The 21,931-nt window shown below is 37.2% G+C and overlaps 1 protein-coding gene across 1 annotated transcript in view; it reads right to left on the reverse strand.

Annotated features, from left to right (window-relative positions):
* The window catches only part of CRISPLD2 (cysteine rich secretory protein LCCL domain containing 2), an 80,633-nt gene that overhangs the window by 55,469 nt on the left and 3,233 nt on the right, over positions 1 to 21,931 (reverse strand). Inside the window, exon 2 of the mRNA XM_051974915.1 lies at positions 1,168 to 1,511. Coding sequence (XP_051830875.1) covers positions 1,168 to 1,407 — 240 coding nt within the window. The 5' untranslated portion in view covers positions 1,408 to 1,511. The remainder of the gene's footprint in view (positions 1 to 1,167; positions 1,512 to 21,931) is intronic.

A 21,931-nucleotide genomic window follows, 5' to 3' on the forward strand; every position in this document is an offset into this window, starting at 1 on the left:
TACAAAAAAAAAATCATGGCCTTTGCAAGTGGCACTAATTTACAGCAAACTTCTTTCTTTGTGCTATTTAAACTTCTCTTTAGTGCCCTAAATTCTCCAGGAAAAACCAGTAGAAAAGGGGAAAAAATGAGCAACTGTTCCCAATAAACCATCTAGGGAATATTGTACAATTAGGGTGGAGTTAAAACCTCCGGCCAATGAAAACATCTTCTTCTTGGGGCCTTCTATTTCCTCACTCAGGACATATCCAGAATCATTCTTCCTTCCCCAGGCCACTGCCCATTATTATGGTGTGAATGAAGAATTCTAAGGATCCCTGCTTCTAGCCAATAAGGCTAGAATGACTAAGAAGACCAAACTCGGAGCTCATACAACATTCACTCTGTCTTCACTTTCCTGTTTTTCCCTTTCCTTTTATGAAGCAAGTTTTCCAAAGACATATTTCAGGAAGACCTACCATACACTGTCAGGAATTACAGGGCCAAAAAGAAAGGGGAAATTTTTTAATTAAAAAAAAAAGAGAGAAAATGAGACTTGGATGGGGCTACCAATCCACTACTCTGTCTGATTTTAATTTTCTCCATTCTCCAGGTCCATTCTGGGAGTGGAAAAAGAGGAAAGGGAATAGTGATCGGAAACTATGGGAGAAAATTCAAAGTTAGAGGGAAAGAGATAGTCATGTGTCTTCATTCTCTATGCTTCGGTTCCCTCATGAATAAAATTAAGAGGTTGGTCTTAATGTTTTCTAAGGTTCTTTCCCAATGCAAAGACCAAGGAATTAGCCAGAAAGGAAAATAGAGGGGGAAAACAAAGATCACCAAACAAGAGTCATTATAATTTTCAGATTCAGAGATGGAAGTAACATAAGAATAAAATATTTCATGAAAATATGATTAACCAAAGAAAAAGAATCAAGGAAGCATCAGAATAATGAGGAGTGTTAGGTATTACTGAGGGGAAGAGAGGAGAGTTTTCCAGATGAAGGAAAGAATCAGGCAATAGTGTTAGATATTTATAAGGTAAAGGATCCTGAAAAAAAAAAAAGTTATAAAGAGACATTGAGATCATTGGTCATCTTTGAAGAAAAACACCTGCAGAGAAGCTAAAAAGGGAAGAAACGAAGCTAGACTTTCTGCCCCAGCCCTTCCTCCTTTGCAGAACACTTACCATATATTCCATGTTTGAGGCTGATGGGTAGACCTGGCCTCTCAGTTTGTTGTGAAGCATAAGTATCTCTTCCTTGTCTGCTCTGGGGATGGCTCTTTTGCCTCTGGAATGAGGCTGGTTATCCTGATATTTTCTCAGAAAATTCTCCAAATGAGTGGCATTGGGCAGGACAAACCCCTGTGTTTGACATATTAAAACTGCTAATCCCAGGAAGACAATACAAAACCGGGAGGGACTCATGGTCTAATTTTATAGCAGGAATTACAATGACCCTATGCTCCTGTTTTGAGGCAATACTTCCAGCACTTGTCTCCTGGAGGGTGATTAAAATGTCCTTAATAGACCTAGAATTAAACAGAAGAAAAAGCAATGAGGAACACAGATTAGCATTAATCCAGATCCAGTATCTGATGTCCCAGGAAGGATTCCTAGAAAGTAAGACTGCTTAGATTCCAAATAGAAGTCAGAGCAAAAACTCTAATAATGACATTATCTCACATTCTCCAGACTTTATATTTTCTAGTTTTAAAGAAAGTTTCCTATTTATCCAGAATGATCCATCATTCAACCAATCATCTCAGAAACAACTATTGAATAAATCAAATTTTTTAAGGGAATTTGCCTCAGGATCTAACTAATGTGATTTCACCTGTGAGGAAAAACTCACTTCTGAGTTTCCTAACAAATGAAGGCTCCAGACCAAATGTTCTTAATCCTTTTTTTTTGGTATATTGGACCTCTCCAACACCCTGGTGTCAACTCTGGACTCTATAGATCCCTTCTCAGAATAATATTTTTAACTAAATAAAAATAAAATATATATTACAAAGGAAATCAGTTAAGTTGAAACATAATTCTCAATTTATTAAAAACCAAACAATCCCAGTTTGTGAATCCCAGATTAAGAATCCCTCCCTGTTCTAGCCCATTTAAGAAAGGATTCATTTTGATGACTTGGAATTCTACAGGAAGATAAATATTAGATAAGTAAAGAGAGCTATCCCAAAGAGTTCTGTCCCATAAAAGACTAGACATAGAAGATAAAACCAAAGAAATCATAAAGAAATAGAAAACATAACAAAATCAACATTGGTGCATTTTGAACTTGGGTAGCTTTGAAGGGATCCAGGATTGAGGCAAAGTGTGAGGTATGTTGAAAATTTAGTCATATTCCCTACTGATACTCTAAGTCTGTTTCATCTGCTTGATAACTTTATCATTATATTAAGATAACTACAGATGAGTTCTCAAAAATTTTTTTTTATCTCACAAACCTCTGAATACTCAACTCAGTCTCTATCTTCAATTGACTTAAGCTTTGACAAATTTAGAAATAATATCTCTGATTGGTTTGTTTATTGTACTTTGGGCAACTAGGTAACACAGTGGATAGACTAAAGGCCTAGAGTCAAGAAAATCTGAATTCAAATCCAGCTTTAGCTATGTAACCCCGAACAAGTCACTCAACTCTGCCTCAGTTTCTTCATCTGTAAAATGAGCTGGAGAAGAAGATGGCAAACTATTCCAGTATCTTTGCCAAGCAAACCCCAAATGGGGGGTTTGATGTCACCAAAACATCAGAGAAGCCTGAAAAATGACTGAATTGAACAATGTACCTATGCAATCTTATGTGTCTATGTAGTAAAACCCCTTTCTGGATTCTTCTCTCAATTTACACTCACATTTGCTGACAAAGTACCAGAGATACCTCAAAAGTTCACCAGTATATTTTCCATGAAAAATCAGCCAATACCCTTAATGAGCTCTCAGCAAAAGCATTTGATCAAATGGCATAAAATATTCCTCCACCCCAATAAATTCAGTGCATGGTCTCCCATAGCATCAGTGGGAAAAACAGACATAAAATTAAAAAGTACAGTAGTAGTGAGGTACAGATAGATGTAGGAAGACACACTTGGGCTAAAGTAACTCATAGTTAGTGACACTTTTAAGCAGGGGTCCTCAAACTTTTAAAATAGGGGGCCAGTTCACTGTCCCTCAGACTGTTGGAGGGCCGGACTATAGTCAAAACAAAAACTTTGTTTTGTGGGCCTTTAAATAAAGAAACTTCATAGCCCTAGGTGAGGAGGATGAATGTCCTCAGCTGCTGCATCTGGCCCGCGGGCCATAGTTTGAGGACCCCTGCTCTAAGGTCTGAAGATCCTTTTTCTCTTCATAAGAGTCTTCTTTGGAGCATCTTTGCTGGAAGTGCCGCTTGGCTGGGTTCCCAGGATCTGTTCTTCTTCACAGTCAGCTCTTTTCTCTGCTGCCAGGAGTCTGGTTTCTTGAAGTTATTTCCTCCCGTGGTGATTTTTCACTCCACATCTAGAACACATGTCCCTGCTCCATACTTGATTGATGACTCCTCCTACAAGTCAAGTCACTCCACTTTAAATCAACATGGCCAGACTACATAAGAAGAAAGAAGTATTCTCTTCTCTCTACTCCTCTCAAAGAGGGATTCCTTAGGAACCAGGTTCCTCATATACTGGTGGCTCAAACTGATGAACTCAAACTGCTAGGTGGGGTATCTTTCTCTGGGCAAGATATCATATGAAGAAGATATCATGTAATTGTGGAAATATGTATAAAAGATTTGTACATATTTAACATATAGTGGATTACTTGCTGTCTAGGGAAGAGGGAGGAGGAAGGAAGGGAGAAAAAATTGGAACACAAGGTCTTACAAAGGTGAAGTTGAAAACTATATTTGTATATATTTTGAAACTTTTTAAAAAAGAAAAAGAAAAGAAAAGAAAGAAAAAGAAGGCATCATGGTCAAGGAGGGATGGGGATTAAAAAAATCCTCTCCTCTTCACTCCCTGCAAAGCTCTTTTCCATAAAGTGCTAAATTCCCTCGGACTCAATTGTCCTTATGGCTTAGCTATTTAAAGTCCTGTTTGTTCAATGAGATTGATCCATTTAATTCTATCAGAGAATTAAGGTGTAGCAGTTGAGGCAGAAGCAAAGAAGTTCAAAAATAAAGATTAATCTAAGCCAAGGGCTTTCAGTGGTTGGCTGAGTGCCACTGAGTTCACATATTCCAAAGGAGTCAGGACATAAGCTCTCTTCACAACTAGTTTAAATACTTTGTTAATCCTTTACATTCTGAGCCTTCTGGACTAGGAGTTAGTCAAAGATCAACCCCCTAAAGTCTTATCTTGCATTAAACTGTAATATCTCTAAAGGCAGAGACCATGTCTTATATAACTTTGTATCTCCCCTAGCATCAATCAAGCACATTTGTTCTGTACAGAAAGTAGTTGTGTGACCCTGAGCAAGTCGCTTAATTTTGACTGCCTCAAAAAAAAGTGAATCAAAGTAACTGATGAGGTAAAGATTGAAACCAGATAAGGATACATGTGGTATACATGTGGGGCATGGGGGAGAGAAGGGAATGACTTGGAACAAAAAGCCCTGGATTCAAGTCCTAGCTCTGCTAATGGCCCAGAATATTTAATCATGGACTAGTCACTGCCTCAGTTGCTTGCCATATAAAATGAGGGAATGGGACTAGATCAGTTGTTAACTTTTTTGTGTCATGTGCCCATTTGACACTCTACTGAAATCCAAACAATGATTTTTAATGCACAAAATAAAATACACAGTATGACAAAGAAAATTAATTATACTGAAACATGGGAATAATCTACCACCATCACTCCCTTCCATACTCATAAACTTCCTGAAATCTACACACTGGCCCCCTGAAGAAGTCCTAGACTAGATTTTCTTTGAGGTCCACTTCAATTCTGACATATTTTAAACTGGGTTTATAACTCAAAGGAATAACAAGGAGAAAAAATTAAGAGTGGATGAAGTAGGATGAAGCAAGTACAACTCAAAGGAGAAAAAAGCCATGTTAATATAGTTAAGGGAGAAAACTGGGCCATGGGAATTCTCCAGCACAATATTGGGGGAGAATAGGGTCAATGAGAAGAAATGTCAAAATCCCCGAGGTTAACTGTGGCAGATATAAATAAACATAATCCAAACACAGTATATTTGGCTCGACATTTGGACAACCTTCCCAGAAGTACCGCTTTTTGATGTGACATTTCTGGGAATGAAGGGAAAAATGTACATTCTTTCCAGTATTCCATTGGAATCTCAACTAGTCTGGCAATATTTCTCCAGCATATTCCTAGACTCTTCTTTCAACTTACTCTACTGCAAAATATACTACCTTCCCTCTTCTTTCTAATCTTGCTGAGTAAAGCTTTTGATCTGATTTACGTGGACTTACACTACTAAAAAGTGGGCTGAAACAAAGGTATTCACCATAAGTCTAAATACAAAATGAATTCAAGGCATAGTAGTTGAGGCAGAAGCAAAGAAGTTCAGAAGTCAAGATTAATTCTAAGCCTAGGACTTTTGGTGGTTGGCTGAATGCAGCTGTGTGTCTGACTCATAGAAGAGCCAAAATAACCCCAAAGGCTAAAGGCTAAATTAAAAGTTGAGCAACCACCCCTGTGGAGCACTGACCTCATTGTTGCTGCAGTTTTGGAGGAGAACCAGCAGATGAAAACTGAGAACACAGCTGCTCAGGACTAGCTGGTGGAAGAAAAAGGAAGTAGAGAACACCAGAAGCTTGCAGAGCATTTAAAAAAAAAAAAAGGCAGCAATCAGCCTTACCCAAGACAGAAAGGGGCTCCAGCTGGGAATTGGCCCCAGAAATATTTATTACTTTCGTTATACATGGTATTTATGCATATGAACTCTCCTACATGTATTCCCCAGCCAACACATGTTCCCATACATGCTCCTTCTTGCACAAGTGGCATGGAAATTTGTAAGAAAGTGTATTCCCGTGTGTTTAAATAGGATTTCCCTTGTTTTTACATTAAATGTTTCTTGCTTTGAGCTAACATATCCTCTGGTTGGTAGAAGTTGATTTGGTAGGATTTTTAGTAGATCCTGACTCAAAGCATGTCTTGAAGCTAGAGTAGCTTCGGAGGGGTCCTTGTTAAGGACACCAAAGCAAGTTAGCCTGCATTCATTATTTTTCACCTCAACAACCATGTGAAAGCATAAAAACCATTTTGATAACACCTAAACTTTATAAGTCAAAAGCATAAAGTAATAAAACTTAAAGGCTAGATTCATATATCCAAAAGTGTTTTCTCCTCTTCTAATGAATTACATATTGAGGGATTGGTGGGAGTGGGAGCAAGTGAAATTGCACTGATAACTCTTGATATTGAAGTCAAAAGACCTTGATTTGAGCTCTGAGGCTCACTTATTACCTATGTGAACTTAGATGAGTAACTCAGTATATCTAAATCTCAGTTTTCTAAACTTTGGACTGTATAGCTCTCCAAGATCTTTTTCAGTTTAAATCTATGTTCTTTAAGATAGGGTCAAATTTTTAATAGTATTTTACTTTTTTTTAATACATGCAAAGATAATTTTCAATATTTACTTTTGCAAAACTTTGAGTTCCAAATTTTTCTCCCTCTCTCCTCTTTCTACCTCCCCAAGACAGAAAGCAATCCAATATAGGTTAAACATGTGCAACTCTTCTAAACATATTTTCACATTTGTCATGCTGTGCAAAAAAAAAAATCAGATCACAAGGGAAAAAATGAGAAAGAAAAAAAAAACAAGCAAACAACCAAAAAGGTGAAAATACTATGTTTTGATTCATATTCAGTCTCTATATTCTCTCTCTGAATGAGGATGGCTCTTTCTATCACAAATTTATTGGAGTTGCTTTGAATAACCTCATTGTTAAAAAGAACCAGATGATGGTTGATTTAAAAAAAAAAAACCAGTCTCATTATTATAGCCACATCTCATTTTAAATCAAATTACTATCACTTAACTTGGTCTCAATTTTATATGTCTCTGAAATTTTTTTAGTTATTTCCAAAACTCAAAGATGACAGGTGGACACCACTGAGGCTATTTGGCGTGTAGGATCTGGAAACAATTCCAAAATAGGAGTTCTAAAAATGTTTTGTGCCGTGGCAGTATCATAGATTTAGAGCTGCAAGAAGGAATCTAGAATCCAGAGAGATCTAATTATTTGCTCAAAGCTTTACAGATAGAGGTGACAGAGAGGAGATGTGAATTCAGGTCCTTTGACTTAAAATCCAGTGTTCTTTCCATTGCAATACTTAGCATCCTGAAAAAATATTCACAGGATAGTTCAACTGGATTGGTGGGAGAGTACCACAGGTTTCAAAGTGGCCATGACCCCTTAAACAATCAGGCCACTTTAGAGTATATATACCCAGGGATAGTGGATTGCTAATGGACTCAATCAGAACATTTCTACCAACCCTCTATACAGAATATTAGAGAACCAATTTTGAAAGTCAATTGTGTAGACATCCCTTCTCTTCCCTTCATTTCTGTACAATGCAGCCAGAAGCTCAACCTTAAGAATCAGTGAACGTTCTAACATCAAAACAATCAGTTAACAAGCATTTGTGGAGTGTTTATTCCAGGGGTCCTCAAACTTTTTAAATAGGGGGCCAGTTCACTGTCCGTCAGACTGTTGGAGGACTGGACTTAAGTAAAAAAAAAAAAAAACTTTTGTTTTGTGGGCCTTTAAATAAAGAAACTTCATAGCCCAGGGTGAGGAGGATAATCATCCTCAGCTGCTGCATCTTGCCCACGGGCTGTAGTTTGAGGACCACTGCCATGGCCATCAGGGGCAAAGTCTTGAAAATAACCAATATATACCATATCTCATCAAGGTATTGAGGGAAGACAGGATTTCCAAAGTTAAGATGATCTATTCTTTGTATCAACATTCTTTTTTGATGCCTTTTTGCCCATTAGAGGACACGTGGCTGAAAGAATTCTCTTTCTTGGTCAGCTAGAATAACTGTGTCACAGGGACCTCAGGTTCAGAGATTTGATAGCTTTGACATTAGGATGACATTTCTCTCACATAGCCACAAATCACAAGAGCTGGCCATCGTTTCACTTCATCTGGTGACCAGCTAGTAGTTCAGAGATGACTATTCTCAGATTTGGATTTGAATAGAGACACTATAAAACCTTCTCCTTCCAACTCCACAAACACAAGTTTTGTCAGCCTCTGAGATAGCAAGAATAGTTATTGCTCATTTTCTCAACTGGGGACAACTGGGGGAAAGAATCATGGTCCTCTGACCTTTCACCTTATGCACCTTATCACTCACCACTATCTCTCTTAATCATCACACCCCTCTGGGATGAATTACAACCAGAAGCTATCATCTTAGTCCTGTCCTTCTGACACAAGCTGTTTGAAATCATATTGTGGGGGAATAGAGCACCAGGGCGAGGGAGGATACAGAGCTTAGGGGAAATTAAAATGCCACAAAGAAAAAACTATGAAATATTTGTTAAAGCAACTGCTTATTACATAAGCAGATAGGCAGTAGTAGATGACTTTGCAAAAGTTTACAAAGCATTTGGGGGCAGAGGCTAAAAGCAAGACTCCAGTGACTGTGGGGCCTGCCAACAGCTGGCAAAGGCAGAGCTCATGCTCCAGATTTAAGCTTTAAGTGAAATGCCATGATACCAAAGCCTTTAAATCTCCCATGCAGGATGACGCACTAGAGTTTCTCCTGGACATAGATACATTGCCTAGGAATGAGGTCACCTTCTTGAACTCTTATAGAGGAGAAGATAATATGAAGATGGGAATGAGTTGTTTCATCTTGTCTGCAATAGATTCTTTTTATGTTTAGGAGAACCTGCCAGAAGGATTACTCTCGGGGTTAAAAGATAGAACTCCAACTCTAATTTAATGATGTGGGCTTCTTACTAGAGCCTGAAGGCTCCATCTGTCTTATAGAGGCTTCCTTCAAAAACCAGGTTAAAAGGCCAGCCATAGTTTGTTTTTTTTTTTTACTTGGATTTTTCCTATCTCTCAACTCTTGTTGAAACTGTACTATACAACTTAATCTTTAGTTATAATATAACCTTTTATTATTTTTGCTAATCATGTCCTGTCCCGACTAAATTGTAAGGTCCCTGCTGGCCAGGGCCAAGTCTTCTTCTGAATATCCCACAAAACCTAGTACTGTGCTGGGGAATCCAATTCAACAAGCAGAGGAGAAAGATTCAATAAGAGTTATCAAGTGGAAGCAAGTGATAGAAAAGGGGGGGAAGAGTTATAGATTTGAGTGAGACTTAGGATGTAATTCTGACTTTACTATAATCCTGATTCATTTCCTTTTCACCTTGCCTCGGTTTTCTTGTTTTAAAATGTGAATTAACAATACTTACTTGATGTCATTGCCTTCCCTCCGAGATTATTTCTGATTTATCCTGCTCACAAATTGTTTATACATAATTGTTTGCAAGATGCCTTCCCTCTCTCCCTGCGCCCCATTCAATTATAAACGAGAAAACAGATGCAGAGACCATGTGACCTGTCTATGGTTACACCTCCAGTGCATTTGGGAAGTGATATTTGAACCAGACCTTCCTGATTCCAGAGCCCAGACAGCTCCAATTACAAAGTCTTCTTTCAAAGATTCTGTGGATTTCGTCTGAAATTTCCATTTATTTTTCCTATTGAATTTGCCTTAGCAATGGCAGTGCCCAGAAAGCAGGGAATTCCCCTTGCTCTTTCTCTTCTCCAGGATAATCAATGCCCAGACAAGAACCAGAAATTTGAGAGAGCCCGAATGAGGCAAAGGACAGCTTTCCAAACTATTCCTCCAAACCACCCAGAAATTCCAAGAATGAAGTAGCAACAGACACCCCCACCGCACTCCCAAACTGCGGGAGACCTCTTCAGACACTGGGCAGAGACCTCAATTTCAAACTATCTGGGTCAATACTAGATGGTGGTAAATACAACTAAGGCTAGACTTGGCAGGAATGAATCACTTTTATGAAAAAAAAAAGTACAAACAGAAAGTGCTGTACTTGGTATAGTTGTACTTTGATATTATCTAGGATATGGAAAGAAACAAATAAGTGCCTGCTTTAACTTGCTTCCCTCTAATAAATAATGTGACTTTTCTGAGTCTCAATTTTCTCATCTGTTAAATGGGGAGGGTGGCTGCCCCTTTCAGGTTCAATCAACCAAACAAATAAGCATTTCATATACCAAGCACTGTGCTAAAATCTAGAGAGATAAAGATAAATTGACATTCTAATAGAGGAGAAAACATATACATATGTAAAGGTATAGATAACACTTCTAAAATGAATACAAGGTATTTTATAAAAGAGTACAATTTCAGCAAATGTTTTATATAAAAGGTTGTACTTGAGTTGAGTTCTGAATGCAGATTCTAAAAAGCAGAAGTGAGGAGGATGGCCACTGAAGGCATGAGGGACTGCTACTACAAAGGCACAGGGATAGAAGATGGAGAAATGTTTGTTCAGAACTGTGAGTAGGTTGGTATGGTTGGATTGCAAAGTATATTCAAGGGATCATAAATTTAGAGCTGCAGAATAATGTGCAAGAAAACTGGAAGGGTAAGAATTGAGTTAGGCTGTGAAGAGCTTTAAATAACCGAGGGGTTATATTTAATTCTAGAGGTAACAGGGAGTCAATGAAGCTTTTGGAGGAGGAAAGTGAGATAACTAAACACAAATGTGTACTGGGATGAGGAGAGATGAAGATAGAAGACCAAATAGGAGACTAATGTTATTGACTCAAGTGATTAGGACATTAGGACTTTTAGAAGACCTTGGGATGAGTTCTGGGCATTGGGACTAGAATTAGAAATGTTTTTCTCAAAGGAAAAAAATTCACACAATTTTTGGCTACATAAAAAATGCTCCAAATAACTGGTAATTAGAGAAATGAAAATTAAAGTAACTCTAAAGTTGTACTTCACATCTACCAGATTGGCAAAGGTAACAAAAAGAGGCAATTTTTCAAGGGGTTGTGGGAAAACAGGTATGTTGATACACTGTTTGGTATGGCTGTGAATTGGTTCAGTCATTCTGAAATCACTAGAACTGTTCCCTAAAAGGTGCCCTGAAAGTTACGGGAGTGTACACATCCTTTGACTAATCCAACAATACAACTGTTAAAGCTATATCTGACATTTATAAAAAAAAAAAAAGACAAAGAAGGAGGAGGAGGAAGAAAAGGAGAAGAAAGAAGAAGAAAACCCATGGGTACCAAAAGTTTTAAAGCAGTTCTTTCTGTGACAGCAAAGAAATAAAAATGAAGGGGAGGAGTGTCCATCAAATATGTAATAGAAAATCACTGCACTACAAGAAATGGTGAAAGGACATATGCAAAAAAATCCCTGATGCCTTGTATGAACTGATGCAGAGTGAAGTGATCAGAACCATAATAATATAACAGTGCTGTAAAAAAAAAAGATTTAAGAACCCTAATCAATGCAATGGTCATGATCAGAAAGCAATGAAGCCTTCTACCTATCTCCTAACAGGGGCTTGATAGACAATGTCCCAAATGAATTGTAATACATTTTTTGATTCAGCCAATGTGGGAATTTGTTTTGCTTTACTTTGTTTACTTGTTACAAGAATATTGTGTATAAGATAATTGTATAAATATGTATGCATATATGGGGTTTAACATATTTCTACCATGTTTAACATATATTAGATTACTTCCCATCTAGGGGAAAGGGTAGGAGAAGGGGGAGAAACTGGAACACAAGGTTTTATAAGGGCTAATGTTGAAGAATTGTCCATTCATATATTTTGAAAAATAAAATACTTTAATAAAAAAAAGAATCTCGTTTAGCAGAATTTTTTCTTCTCCATGATGAGAGAATAAATGGGAGAGGAAGGAAGGTTTCAAAACAGCAGTACAAAAAAAAAAGAGGAAAGGTGGAGGAATAGTCATTGAAACCTATTTAAATGTACAAAAGAGAACAGAAGCAAGGCAAGAGGAAAACACCCATAAATAGAAAATCTTTGAATGTTTTATGTTCAATGTATTTATATACTTAAAAGGAAAAATAAGTTATATATAATACATTCTGATGGAAATGTTCATTTTTATCTGATGTTTACTAAACTGAGAATTAGAAAAAAAATTTAAGTGATGTTCTCAGTTATGATGTGATCATTTGTTGTACTAGCACAGTCCAAAGAAATGAAAATATGAAATCCCAAGTTGATTTACTGGATTAAGTGTGTGCCTGACTAGTGCCATTCATGTAGACTACTATACTCTGCCAACTTAACTGGTCTTCAGAGAGATGTATTAGTAATGTGAGAGTTGATGAAAAATGTAATCTACCTCCAGAAAAAGAACTGGTAGAATCTGAATGCAGCTCAAAGCATACTATTTTTCACTTTATATATATATATATTGTGTGTGTGTGTGTGTGTTTAGAGGGAGGCAGTCTGTGTTTTCTTTCACTTATATGGAAATGTTTTGCATGCTTGCACATGTATGACTTTTATCAAATTGCTTACCATCTCAGGGAGGAGAAAGGAGAGTGAGTGAGGGAATTTTCAAAAATAAATATTAATTTTTTTACATGCAATTGGGGGAAATATTATTTTTTAAAAGTTCTGTGAGAGCAGACCCAAGCATTCAGGGTTGCTCTTACATGATGGTTATTACTAATGTACAATAGCACATGATCCAAAAGGTCTTAAAGACTTCAGAATTATACAAATTGATGTGAAAATGAAAAATTCTGGTACCAGGAAGCTAGGTATAACTGTAGATAATGAATTTGGATTTTGGAAGACGAGTTCAAATCCTATTTATACATTTACAAGTTGGAACTAGGGCAAGTCACAACCTCTTTTAGACTTCAGTTTCTTCATCTGTAGAATGGGTATAATAACAGTATCTACCTCCCTTCAAGTAGATAACATCTGTAAACTGCTTTGTAAAACTTACAGACCTGTGATAAATACTAGCTATTATGTAAGACCCAGAGTGGATGGCAATGGTCAATGTCAAAAGGCTAAATTAACAAAAATAAAAACAAAAAACCTACAATCCTACCCATATTAGGCATGTGACTTTGGGCAAGTTCTCTCTGGGTATGAGTTTCTACATCTGTAAATGAAAAGGCTGAAGGAAAAAGCTCGAAATTCAATGGTTCTAAAGTATTTTCTGTATTTCTATATGTATGCATGCATGTATTCATAGATGAGGGTGTAGTTAAAGCTTAAGCTTTATTAGACTTTGGGGATATTATATATATATATGCGTATGAAAATATATGTATGTGTATGTATGTATATGTGTATAAACAGTTAGATGGCACCATGGACAGAGCTCTAGAGCAGGCCGCAGGAAAATCTGAGTTCAAATCTAGCTTCAGACATTTACTAGCTGTGTGACTGGGTCGCTTAATCCTGTTTATCTCTATTTCCTCATCTGTTAAATGAATTGGAGAAGGAAATGGCAAACCACTCCAATCTTTGCCAAGAAAATCCCAAATGGGGTCACCAAGAGTCAAACATGATTGAAAAGACTGAACAAAAATAACAAAATATATGTGTGTATATTCATATATATAGATACATATGTGCATAGCTATGTACTGTGCACAGTGTGTAAGTATGTATATTTATGTGTGTATATATGTATATATATAGTGTATATATACATTTATCTGAATGATTATTATAGATATTACATTTAAGTGAACTCAGAAACTCAAGCAGTGATAGACCAATGAGTTTGAAACACACACACACACACACACACACACACACACACACACACACACACACACACACATCCCTGAGCCGACTACTCAGACAGTGCCCAGTTGATTCAGTAGTTTGAGAGAGCACTTTGTTCAGCAATGCCAAAGTATATCTGAAAATACCTCTTCTCTACCCATAAAGCATAAGACTTGAAGTTTCTCAGGAATAAATACAGTCTGGCCCCATTTTCTGCCTAGTGGTACTTTCCTTAAAATGAGAACAAATTGGCTGTGTTGAAGATGGGGTGGGGGAGGGAAGGCAGGAGAAAGTGAGAATTTTGATCCAATTTGGCGAATAATTCCTTCTTTCAGATGCTTCTCCCGGAGAGTTTATAGTTGGATATTACATTGTATGAACTTATCATAAGCCTTTGCAATAGGAACCTGTCCTAAACACTTTGTGGCAAAATAAGATTTTTTTGGGGGGGTGGTCTCATTCACTACTAAATTAACTAGGAGGGAGAGAGAAAGGGAATGCCTTTCAGACACTACATGTCCCATTTCAAATGCAACCCTTCCAAGAAGCCTTGATATTCCCAGCCAGAAGTGATTTCTCACTTACCTGATCTTAGCATTTTTGTACTCCTCACATGTTCTTTTCATGTTCTAATTTGTATTATTTATCCATCCCTATTAAATTATCAGCTCCATGAGGGCAGGGTCCACAATGTATTTGTTGTTCACTTTTTCCTTAAAAATCTGGCCTAGCACTCTGCAAATAGACTACAGTGGATAGAGCACTGGATTTAAAGTCAGAAAGATCCAAATTCAAATGTGATCTCAGACACATATTAGCTCATGTTACACTAGATAGGTCATTTCCCCTTTTGCTTCAGATTTCCTCGCCTGTAAAATGAGCAGGAGAAGGAAGTGGAAAACAGCTCCAGTATCTCTACAAAGAAAACCCTATTGAAGTCACAAAGAGTTGGAAAATTATTGAAATGACTGAACCGTTCAACTGTAACAACACGAAATTATCATAGAGATGGGGATTAGTCCTGTGATTTCTTAGGGAACTCTCAGTTCCCTAAGTTCTATAGGGAACTCTCAGATGAGGAAATTTCTTCTACAAAGGCAAGTTGATACTTTCTCAGCAACTTGGTATTTCAGAGTGTTTTCTAGGTACTTGTAAATCAAGGTCTTTGACCAGGGTTTTCAATAGCAAGATTAGAACTCAGATCATCAGCAGCTCCAATCACTGCTTCACTCCTATTATTTGCCATACTCCTTCCCTCTTAAATGTTTGTGAATATTTGCCATACTGCTTTACTGCTAAACGTTTATGAAGAGATGAATGAATGAAATGCCCAAATGCTTCACTGAAAGTTATCTTTGAGATTAATTAAAGTCAAAGAAAATCTCTTAAAAGTAAAGACAGCATAATTATAATTTCAAATTTCTTGCTTATAACCAATATTAAAATATTAGATTTGAATTGAATTGGAAAAAGTGATTTCCAAACTTGGATTCCTATCTCCTACCATATTTGTTTAGCCTCTCTCCATTCTTCCTAGGACATAAGTAAGTGGTCCCCATCTTGAGTCCACCTCAAGGACAGAGTAGCTACACATCAGAGATGATCTGTGATCTGTGATCATTATGCTAAAGAAGAAGTAGAATTTGAATTTGGATTCAACTTTCAACGTTGTTATTGTTTCCTATTTAATTTTTGTCTAGTCACTTTCCCCGAGTTTTCTGATATATAAAATGAGAGATTTTGACTATCTAGATCAGGAATAACTTAAGGGTTATAACCAGGGATCATCAATCTGGGAGCTATGAGCTTTTTTTAAAAATTAATAACTTTGAGATAAATGATTTTCTTTTTAATCCCCTGCATTTTAATTTATGCATTTAAAAACATGATTCTGTGAAGCAGTTTCATCAGACTGATTGCCAGAAGGGTTAGGCACATAAAAAATTTAAGAGCCCCTGGGCTCTAAAGGTGATTCCTCGGGGTCTTCTAACTCTTACAGTCTTTAGAGTAGAATTAATACTACACTTAAATAACTCCCCTGGGCTGTTCTCCAGTTTTCTCACCTATATCTGTATTTTCTTTCCAAGTCAATTTTATGTTCTCAGAACTGGGGCAATGACTTCTACATCCCTTCACACCCAAGAAAATGCTGAGCATATAGCCGGTATTAAGTACTTTTTGAATAAATGATCAGAAATAATCAGCTTTCTTGATGCATTGATTATTAGTCTTATTGCACAATGTAGGAACATTACAAAAAGCTTATAATGCACAAGGAAAAAAAGATTTTCACATCAGAAGTCTAGAAACAAGCAATATATTCTTCTTGGGAAAGGCAGACCTTCTGGTGCTTATAAATATGCTAACAACTTCTCCTCCACCTGAAGAAGTCAACTTGTGCATAAAACATCTCAACCCTGGAGGAAAATCAAAGTTTTAGCTCCTAAAAAAATAAAACCAACCCCACACCCATCTTTACTATTTGACTTAGCTCTGAACTATCTGGGCCAGCTGTACAAGGATAACTGCCTCTTCCCTATTTGAACAAAGCAAAGGATGAAAGTTTGCCAAACTTTTGCACACTTGGAGACAAATCACAGAACATCAGTAGAAGAGCGGGCTTGTCCTGAGCATAGTAAATGGTCTCCTAAGAAGAGGCAATATTTATACCACAGCTTGCACTTTTAATAATAGCTAAGTGGTGCCATAGTGCATAAAGCACTGAGTTCAAACCGCCTCAGACACCTTCTACCTAGTCAAATCACTTCACCACTTTCTGTCTCAGTTTCTTTTTCTGTAAAACAGGATAATAACAGTCTACTTCTCAGAGTTATTGTAAGAACTGACTAAAATAATGTGTAAAGCACTATACAAACTTAAAGTGTGATATAAATGCTAGCTATCATTATTAGTATTCTCATATACAACTGCTTCTCAAACTGCTTTTAGGGGAAAAAAAAACTGTTGTTAGTGATATTTTCCCTCCAAAATACAAGTGAGATTTGTATTACCAAAATGCAAAGATTTGGTGGTATAAAATAAGATCAATTTCCAATATTGGAAAAAAATTCTAGGGGCAGCTAGATGGCACAGTGGATAGAGCACCAGCCCTGAAGTCAGGAGGGCCTGAGTTCAAATTTGAACTCAGACATTTAATTATTTTCTAGCTGTATGACCCTAGGCAAGTCACTTAACCCCAATTGCGCAGCAAAAAGGAAAAAAAAAGAAAAGAAAAAAATTCCTTGGCTCCTTTCTTTACCCTAAGGGTATTCTACACTCAGCAGATCCAATTCTTCTCTCCCACAAGACCAGTAATTAGAGATTCCCTTAATATATTTTGTTCTACAAAGACTTAAAATTCCATGAGTGCTCATGTACTAGGCTCAATACTAGGTTCCAGGGCCACAAAGCAAAAATGAAATAATCCTTATCCTCCAGAAGCTTATATCCTAAGGGGAGGTGGTGATTTAAAAAGTTCAAGAGACATAGTTTCTGGGTAATTTAATCATGGTATTAATTAGACCACCAGGTTATTAGTAAAAAGGATGGTCATTTGGTCAATCCTCTTAAACTAAAAATAATAGAGTTTGTGTATTCTTTTGGAAGAGGAGTGGCACTCAACTCTGATTGGTTAACACAGTGGAAGAAGAGGGGCTGAGAGTAACATCAAATCACCCTTGGAGAGAGAAATTATCTCCATACTCAGACCACCATCACCATCCCTACTCTTGGGCTATCTAGTCCAGGGCTTCTTAAACTTTTTCCACTTGCAATCCATTTTCGCCCAAGAAATTTTTTCTCCACCCTGGTACATAAAATTTATTGATGATAAATCATAAAGAAATTTATTTTAAAACAATTGTTTGCTATACATATAATTTCACTACTTATCTAAGATGAAAGCAAACTTGCATACCAATAAGATGGATGGGCTTTATTTTTACGTAAAGAATTAAATCTTGGTGGAATATTTAATATCTTTAACTACTGCTAAATTTTTCATGCTCCCCACATATAGTTATGTAACCTCATACGGAGCTGAGACCCACAATTTAAGAAGCTTTGATGCAAACAAAAGGATCTGTCTCCACCCAAGTTTCATTGAATGGAATACACCTGAAGTTAAAGAATCCTTGTAGGGTTGGGTTGGATGGAAGAGACATTTAACTCCACCTTCAGAGACTGAGGTCTTGAAAAGAAAAGAAAGGGATAACTCAATTTTCCCAAATCACTAGTAATTAATAATTATTTCTCTCATAGCAGCATGTGACTGGCAACATTGTCAAGAATAATACTTATATATAAATTACATGTTATACAAGGAGTACAAAGAATTTTATAGATACTTTGGTGGTCTTTGTCTAGGTTCTTCTTCTTTTTCTTCTTTTTTTTTTAAGATTCAGATTCTTTTTTTTAAGCTTGTTTTCTTTTTCTTTTATTTATTTATTTTGCTGAGGCAATTAAGGTTAAGTGACTTGCCTACGGTCACACAGCTGGGAATTAAATGTCTGAAGCTAGATTTGAACACAGGTCCTCCTGACTTCAGGGCCAGGACTCTATCCACTGAGCCATCTAGCTGCCCCTTTTGTCTAGATTCTTAAAAAAAAAAAAAAAAAGCATAGGATCTGTATATGGAACTGGAAGTGATTAGAGAGGTCATCTACTCTATTTTCATCATCTTACAGAAGGGGAAACTGAGTCCCAGAGAGGCACAATGCCTTAATAAACGTTGACTGAGAAATGATTGGCCCAAAGTTACACTGATAATAGCTTCGGAACTGAGGCGGAACCCAGGACTTGGAGGCAGTATTGTACAGTAGAAAGAATATTAATTCTACAGCTAACAAGGACCCAGGTTCAAATCTTACTTTTGATATTTATGGCCTGTGTGATCACGGGCAAAAAAATTAACCTTGTGGCACCTCAGTTTTTTATTCTGTAAAATGGGATAGGGGATTCATATTAGATGATCTCTAAAATCTCTGGCAGGTCTCAATCTTTTTATGCTTGAAGTGGGAAATGCAAAAAGGTTAGGGAGGAATGAGGGCTGACAGTAATACAGTAAAAAACAAAGAAGCCGTATCAGGCTCAGTAAGTCTTTGAAGGGGGCTGGGAGCCCTTTGAGAATCCTAGCAAACCAGCTTGGAGCTTTCCCAAGACTTTCCAGATCTTCTAAAAGATTCTGACCTCCAAATTAGGGAACCCTGCTTTAAGAGGACTAAGGGATTCTAGTTTTGGAACAGGAAGGAACTTTGCAGGCCAGCTTTTCTAATCCCCTCAATCCAATAAGCATTTATTAATCACCTACTCTGTGCTGGGTACTGTGTTAGAGCTCAAAAATGAGACCATTCTGCTCTCAAAGACAGATAAGGGATAAATGCAAGATAACTGGGGTACAAGTCCTAAGGGGAATGGGGAAATACCTATTGTAAAAGATTGTACCAGAGCTGAGTCTTTAAAAAACAGAGGGTTCCATGAGGAAGAGGTGAGAAGAGAAAACATTTCAGGCTTAGGGGTGGGGGACAAGGAAAGGTCCTTGTCCTTTGTCCTTCAGTTGGACACTGAAAACAACTGAATTATGTCTGCACAGACTGTACCCCTTTGCCACTTGGGGTTTTCTGAAGTGGTTTGCCATGGCCTCTCCAGCTCATTTTACAGATGAGGAAACGGAAGCAAACAAGGTTAAATGACTTTCCCAGAGTCACACCGCTAGTAAGTGTCTGAAGTCATATTTGAACTCAGGTTTTCCTGACACTGGACCTGGCACTCTATCCACTGTGCCAGCTAGCAGCCAGTGCAGACACATGGCAGAAGGAAATTAAATGTTAGTGTGGGGTACAAGAAGGTAGTTTTGGATAGAACATAAATTTAGTTCCATTAGACTGTGAACTCCTTGAGAGTAAGGACTATTTGTTGCTTCTTTTTATAACTCTGGCCTTAGCACAGGACCTGGCATGCAGCAGATACTTAATAAATGTTTGCTACCTGACTATGCGAAGGGGGTAAGCTAAAATCAGATTGTGATATAAATAAATAAAATTTAAAATTATTATTTTTATTATAAAATAATATAATATTAAATAAATAGATAAAATTTCTAAGTAAATAAAAATTTAAATATTTTTAAAATAAATTTTATTTTAATTAATTAATACTAAATAAATTAAATAGAGCAGAAGCATTTGTATTTCATCCTAGAAGCATAGGGAGTCAATGCAACTTCTTGAGCACGGGAGTAATATGGTCATTCCTGTACTTTTAGAATCTTCATTTGGACTGGAGCCATGGAGTGAGCCTAGCATTCCTAATGTTGGAGAGCCTGAGGCTATTGAATCACTTGAGCTCAGAATCAAATGAGACATTTGTAAGGTACTTAGCACAGTGCCCAGCACATAGTAGGTGCTATCTAAATGTCACTATATGTCTACACTAAATCCAGCAACTATGGCTGCCTAAGAAGGGATGCATCTGTCGAGGAATGGAGCAGTTCAAAGTTCCCCTGCCAATCTGTATTAGCCAAACTATTTTCAGTCTGGGAAAGCTAGAGAGAGTCAGTTAAAAAATAAACAAACCAAAAAACAACCACTAAAACCATATATACGTATATGCATATACACATATGTGTATTATATACATGTGTTAATGTATTTGCATACATGTATATATGCCTTATAGTTGCAATGTCCAACTATAAAACTGCATTCATATACACATATGGATCTATATGTGTGCATATACATATTTATATAAAAATGAATTTGACAACTTTAGGGGATAAGTGAATAAGAAATCATTTCAATAGTCTAGGTAAGAGATGATGAGGGGGAAAAAAAATGAGGATCTGACCCAGGTTGCAGTATAGGTGGACAAAAAGAGGTAGAAATGAGAGATATCATAGAGTTGATATTAGAGGGAAGGAAATAAGCATTTATTAAGCACCTACTATGTGCCAAACACTGTGCTATCTCTAGAAAGTTTATGTTGTGATTATCCCCCATTCTGCAGATGAGGAAACTGAGGCAGATAGAGATAAAATGACTTGCCCAGAGTAACTCAGCTAGTAACTCCCTGAAGATAAATTTGAACTCGGGTTTTCCTGACTCCAAGTCCAGCATTCTCTCTTCTCTACCACCCAGCTATCATAGTAACTGATTATAAATGGAGGTGGAGGTAGGGGAGGAAGATTGAGGGAGAGTGGAAAATCATGGATGGGACCTCATTTTATAGGCGAAGAAACTGAAGTTCCAGGACAATTAGACAGCACAGGAGATGTGGGACAGGGCTCCTGAGACGTGACTATCTTACATTTCACCAAACTTTAAAGTTGGATATAAAGGTCCTGATCAAGTAGAAATGGGTCTTTTCCATTCACGTGGTTTCTTCAGCTGAACTAGCTCTGACATTTCTTTAAAAAAAAGTTTAAAAAGCTCCAAAATAGAAGACTGACCTTTTTGGACATATTGCCATTCTGTGCCAAGTAGAAAGGGAGACTTCCCAGAAATGGAGATTTCTGGGTCATGGGTATTTCAAGAGGAGGGCTCTTCAGCATCTAGCACGCAGTCCTGTGATTTCACCGCTCTCCTGTACTGAAACCAGACAGGCAGACACACAACCTGAAACTGTCTGTAACTGGCCCTCTTTAAATTGTAGCCTGAAAACTTAAGTGACTTGACAAGGATCACACAGTCACTATGTGTCCAAGGCAGGATTTGAACTCAAAGTTGACTACAAAGCTAACTCTTTAAAATAAGAGGAGCTGATGTTTATATAATGCTTTAAGGTCTGTGCAAAACTTTACATAGATTATCTCATGTGATATTTAGGACCACTATGTGAGGGAAGGTCTTTTATTATTTCTTTTATTTGGGGGAGGGAACAATTGGGATTAAATGATTTGCTTAGGGTCCCACAGCTAGAAAGTATCTGAGGCTGCATTTGAACTCAGGTTCTGCTCCAGGACTCTACTGAGCCACTATTTTGGAGCCTCTATTAGTTCCATTTTCACACTGAGCCTCAGAAAGTTTGCCTAGAATCAGAGAACTAGAAAATGTCTGAGGTCTAGGTGACAGTTTTCTACCTATTGTGCCATACTATCTCTCCCATAGTAAACAGCCTTTGAAAATATACTGTCTAGAAGTTGCTCAATCCCAGCAGAGCCACATTT

This window comes from Antechinus flavipes, chromosome 2 (assembly GCF_016432865.1).
Source record: "Antechinus flavipes isolate AdamAnt ecotype Samford, QLD, Australia chromosome 2, AdamAnt_v2, whole genome shotgun sequence".
Lineage (NCBI taxonomy): Eukaryota > Metazoa > Chordata > Mammalia > Dasyuromorphia > Dasyuridae > Antechinus > Antechinus flavipes.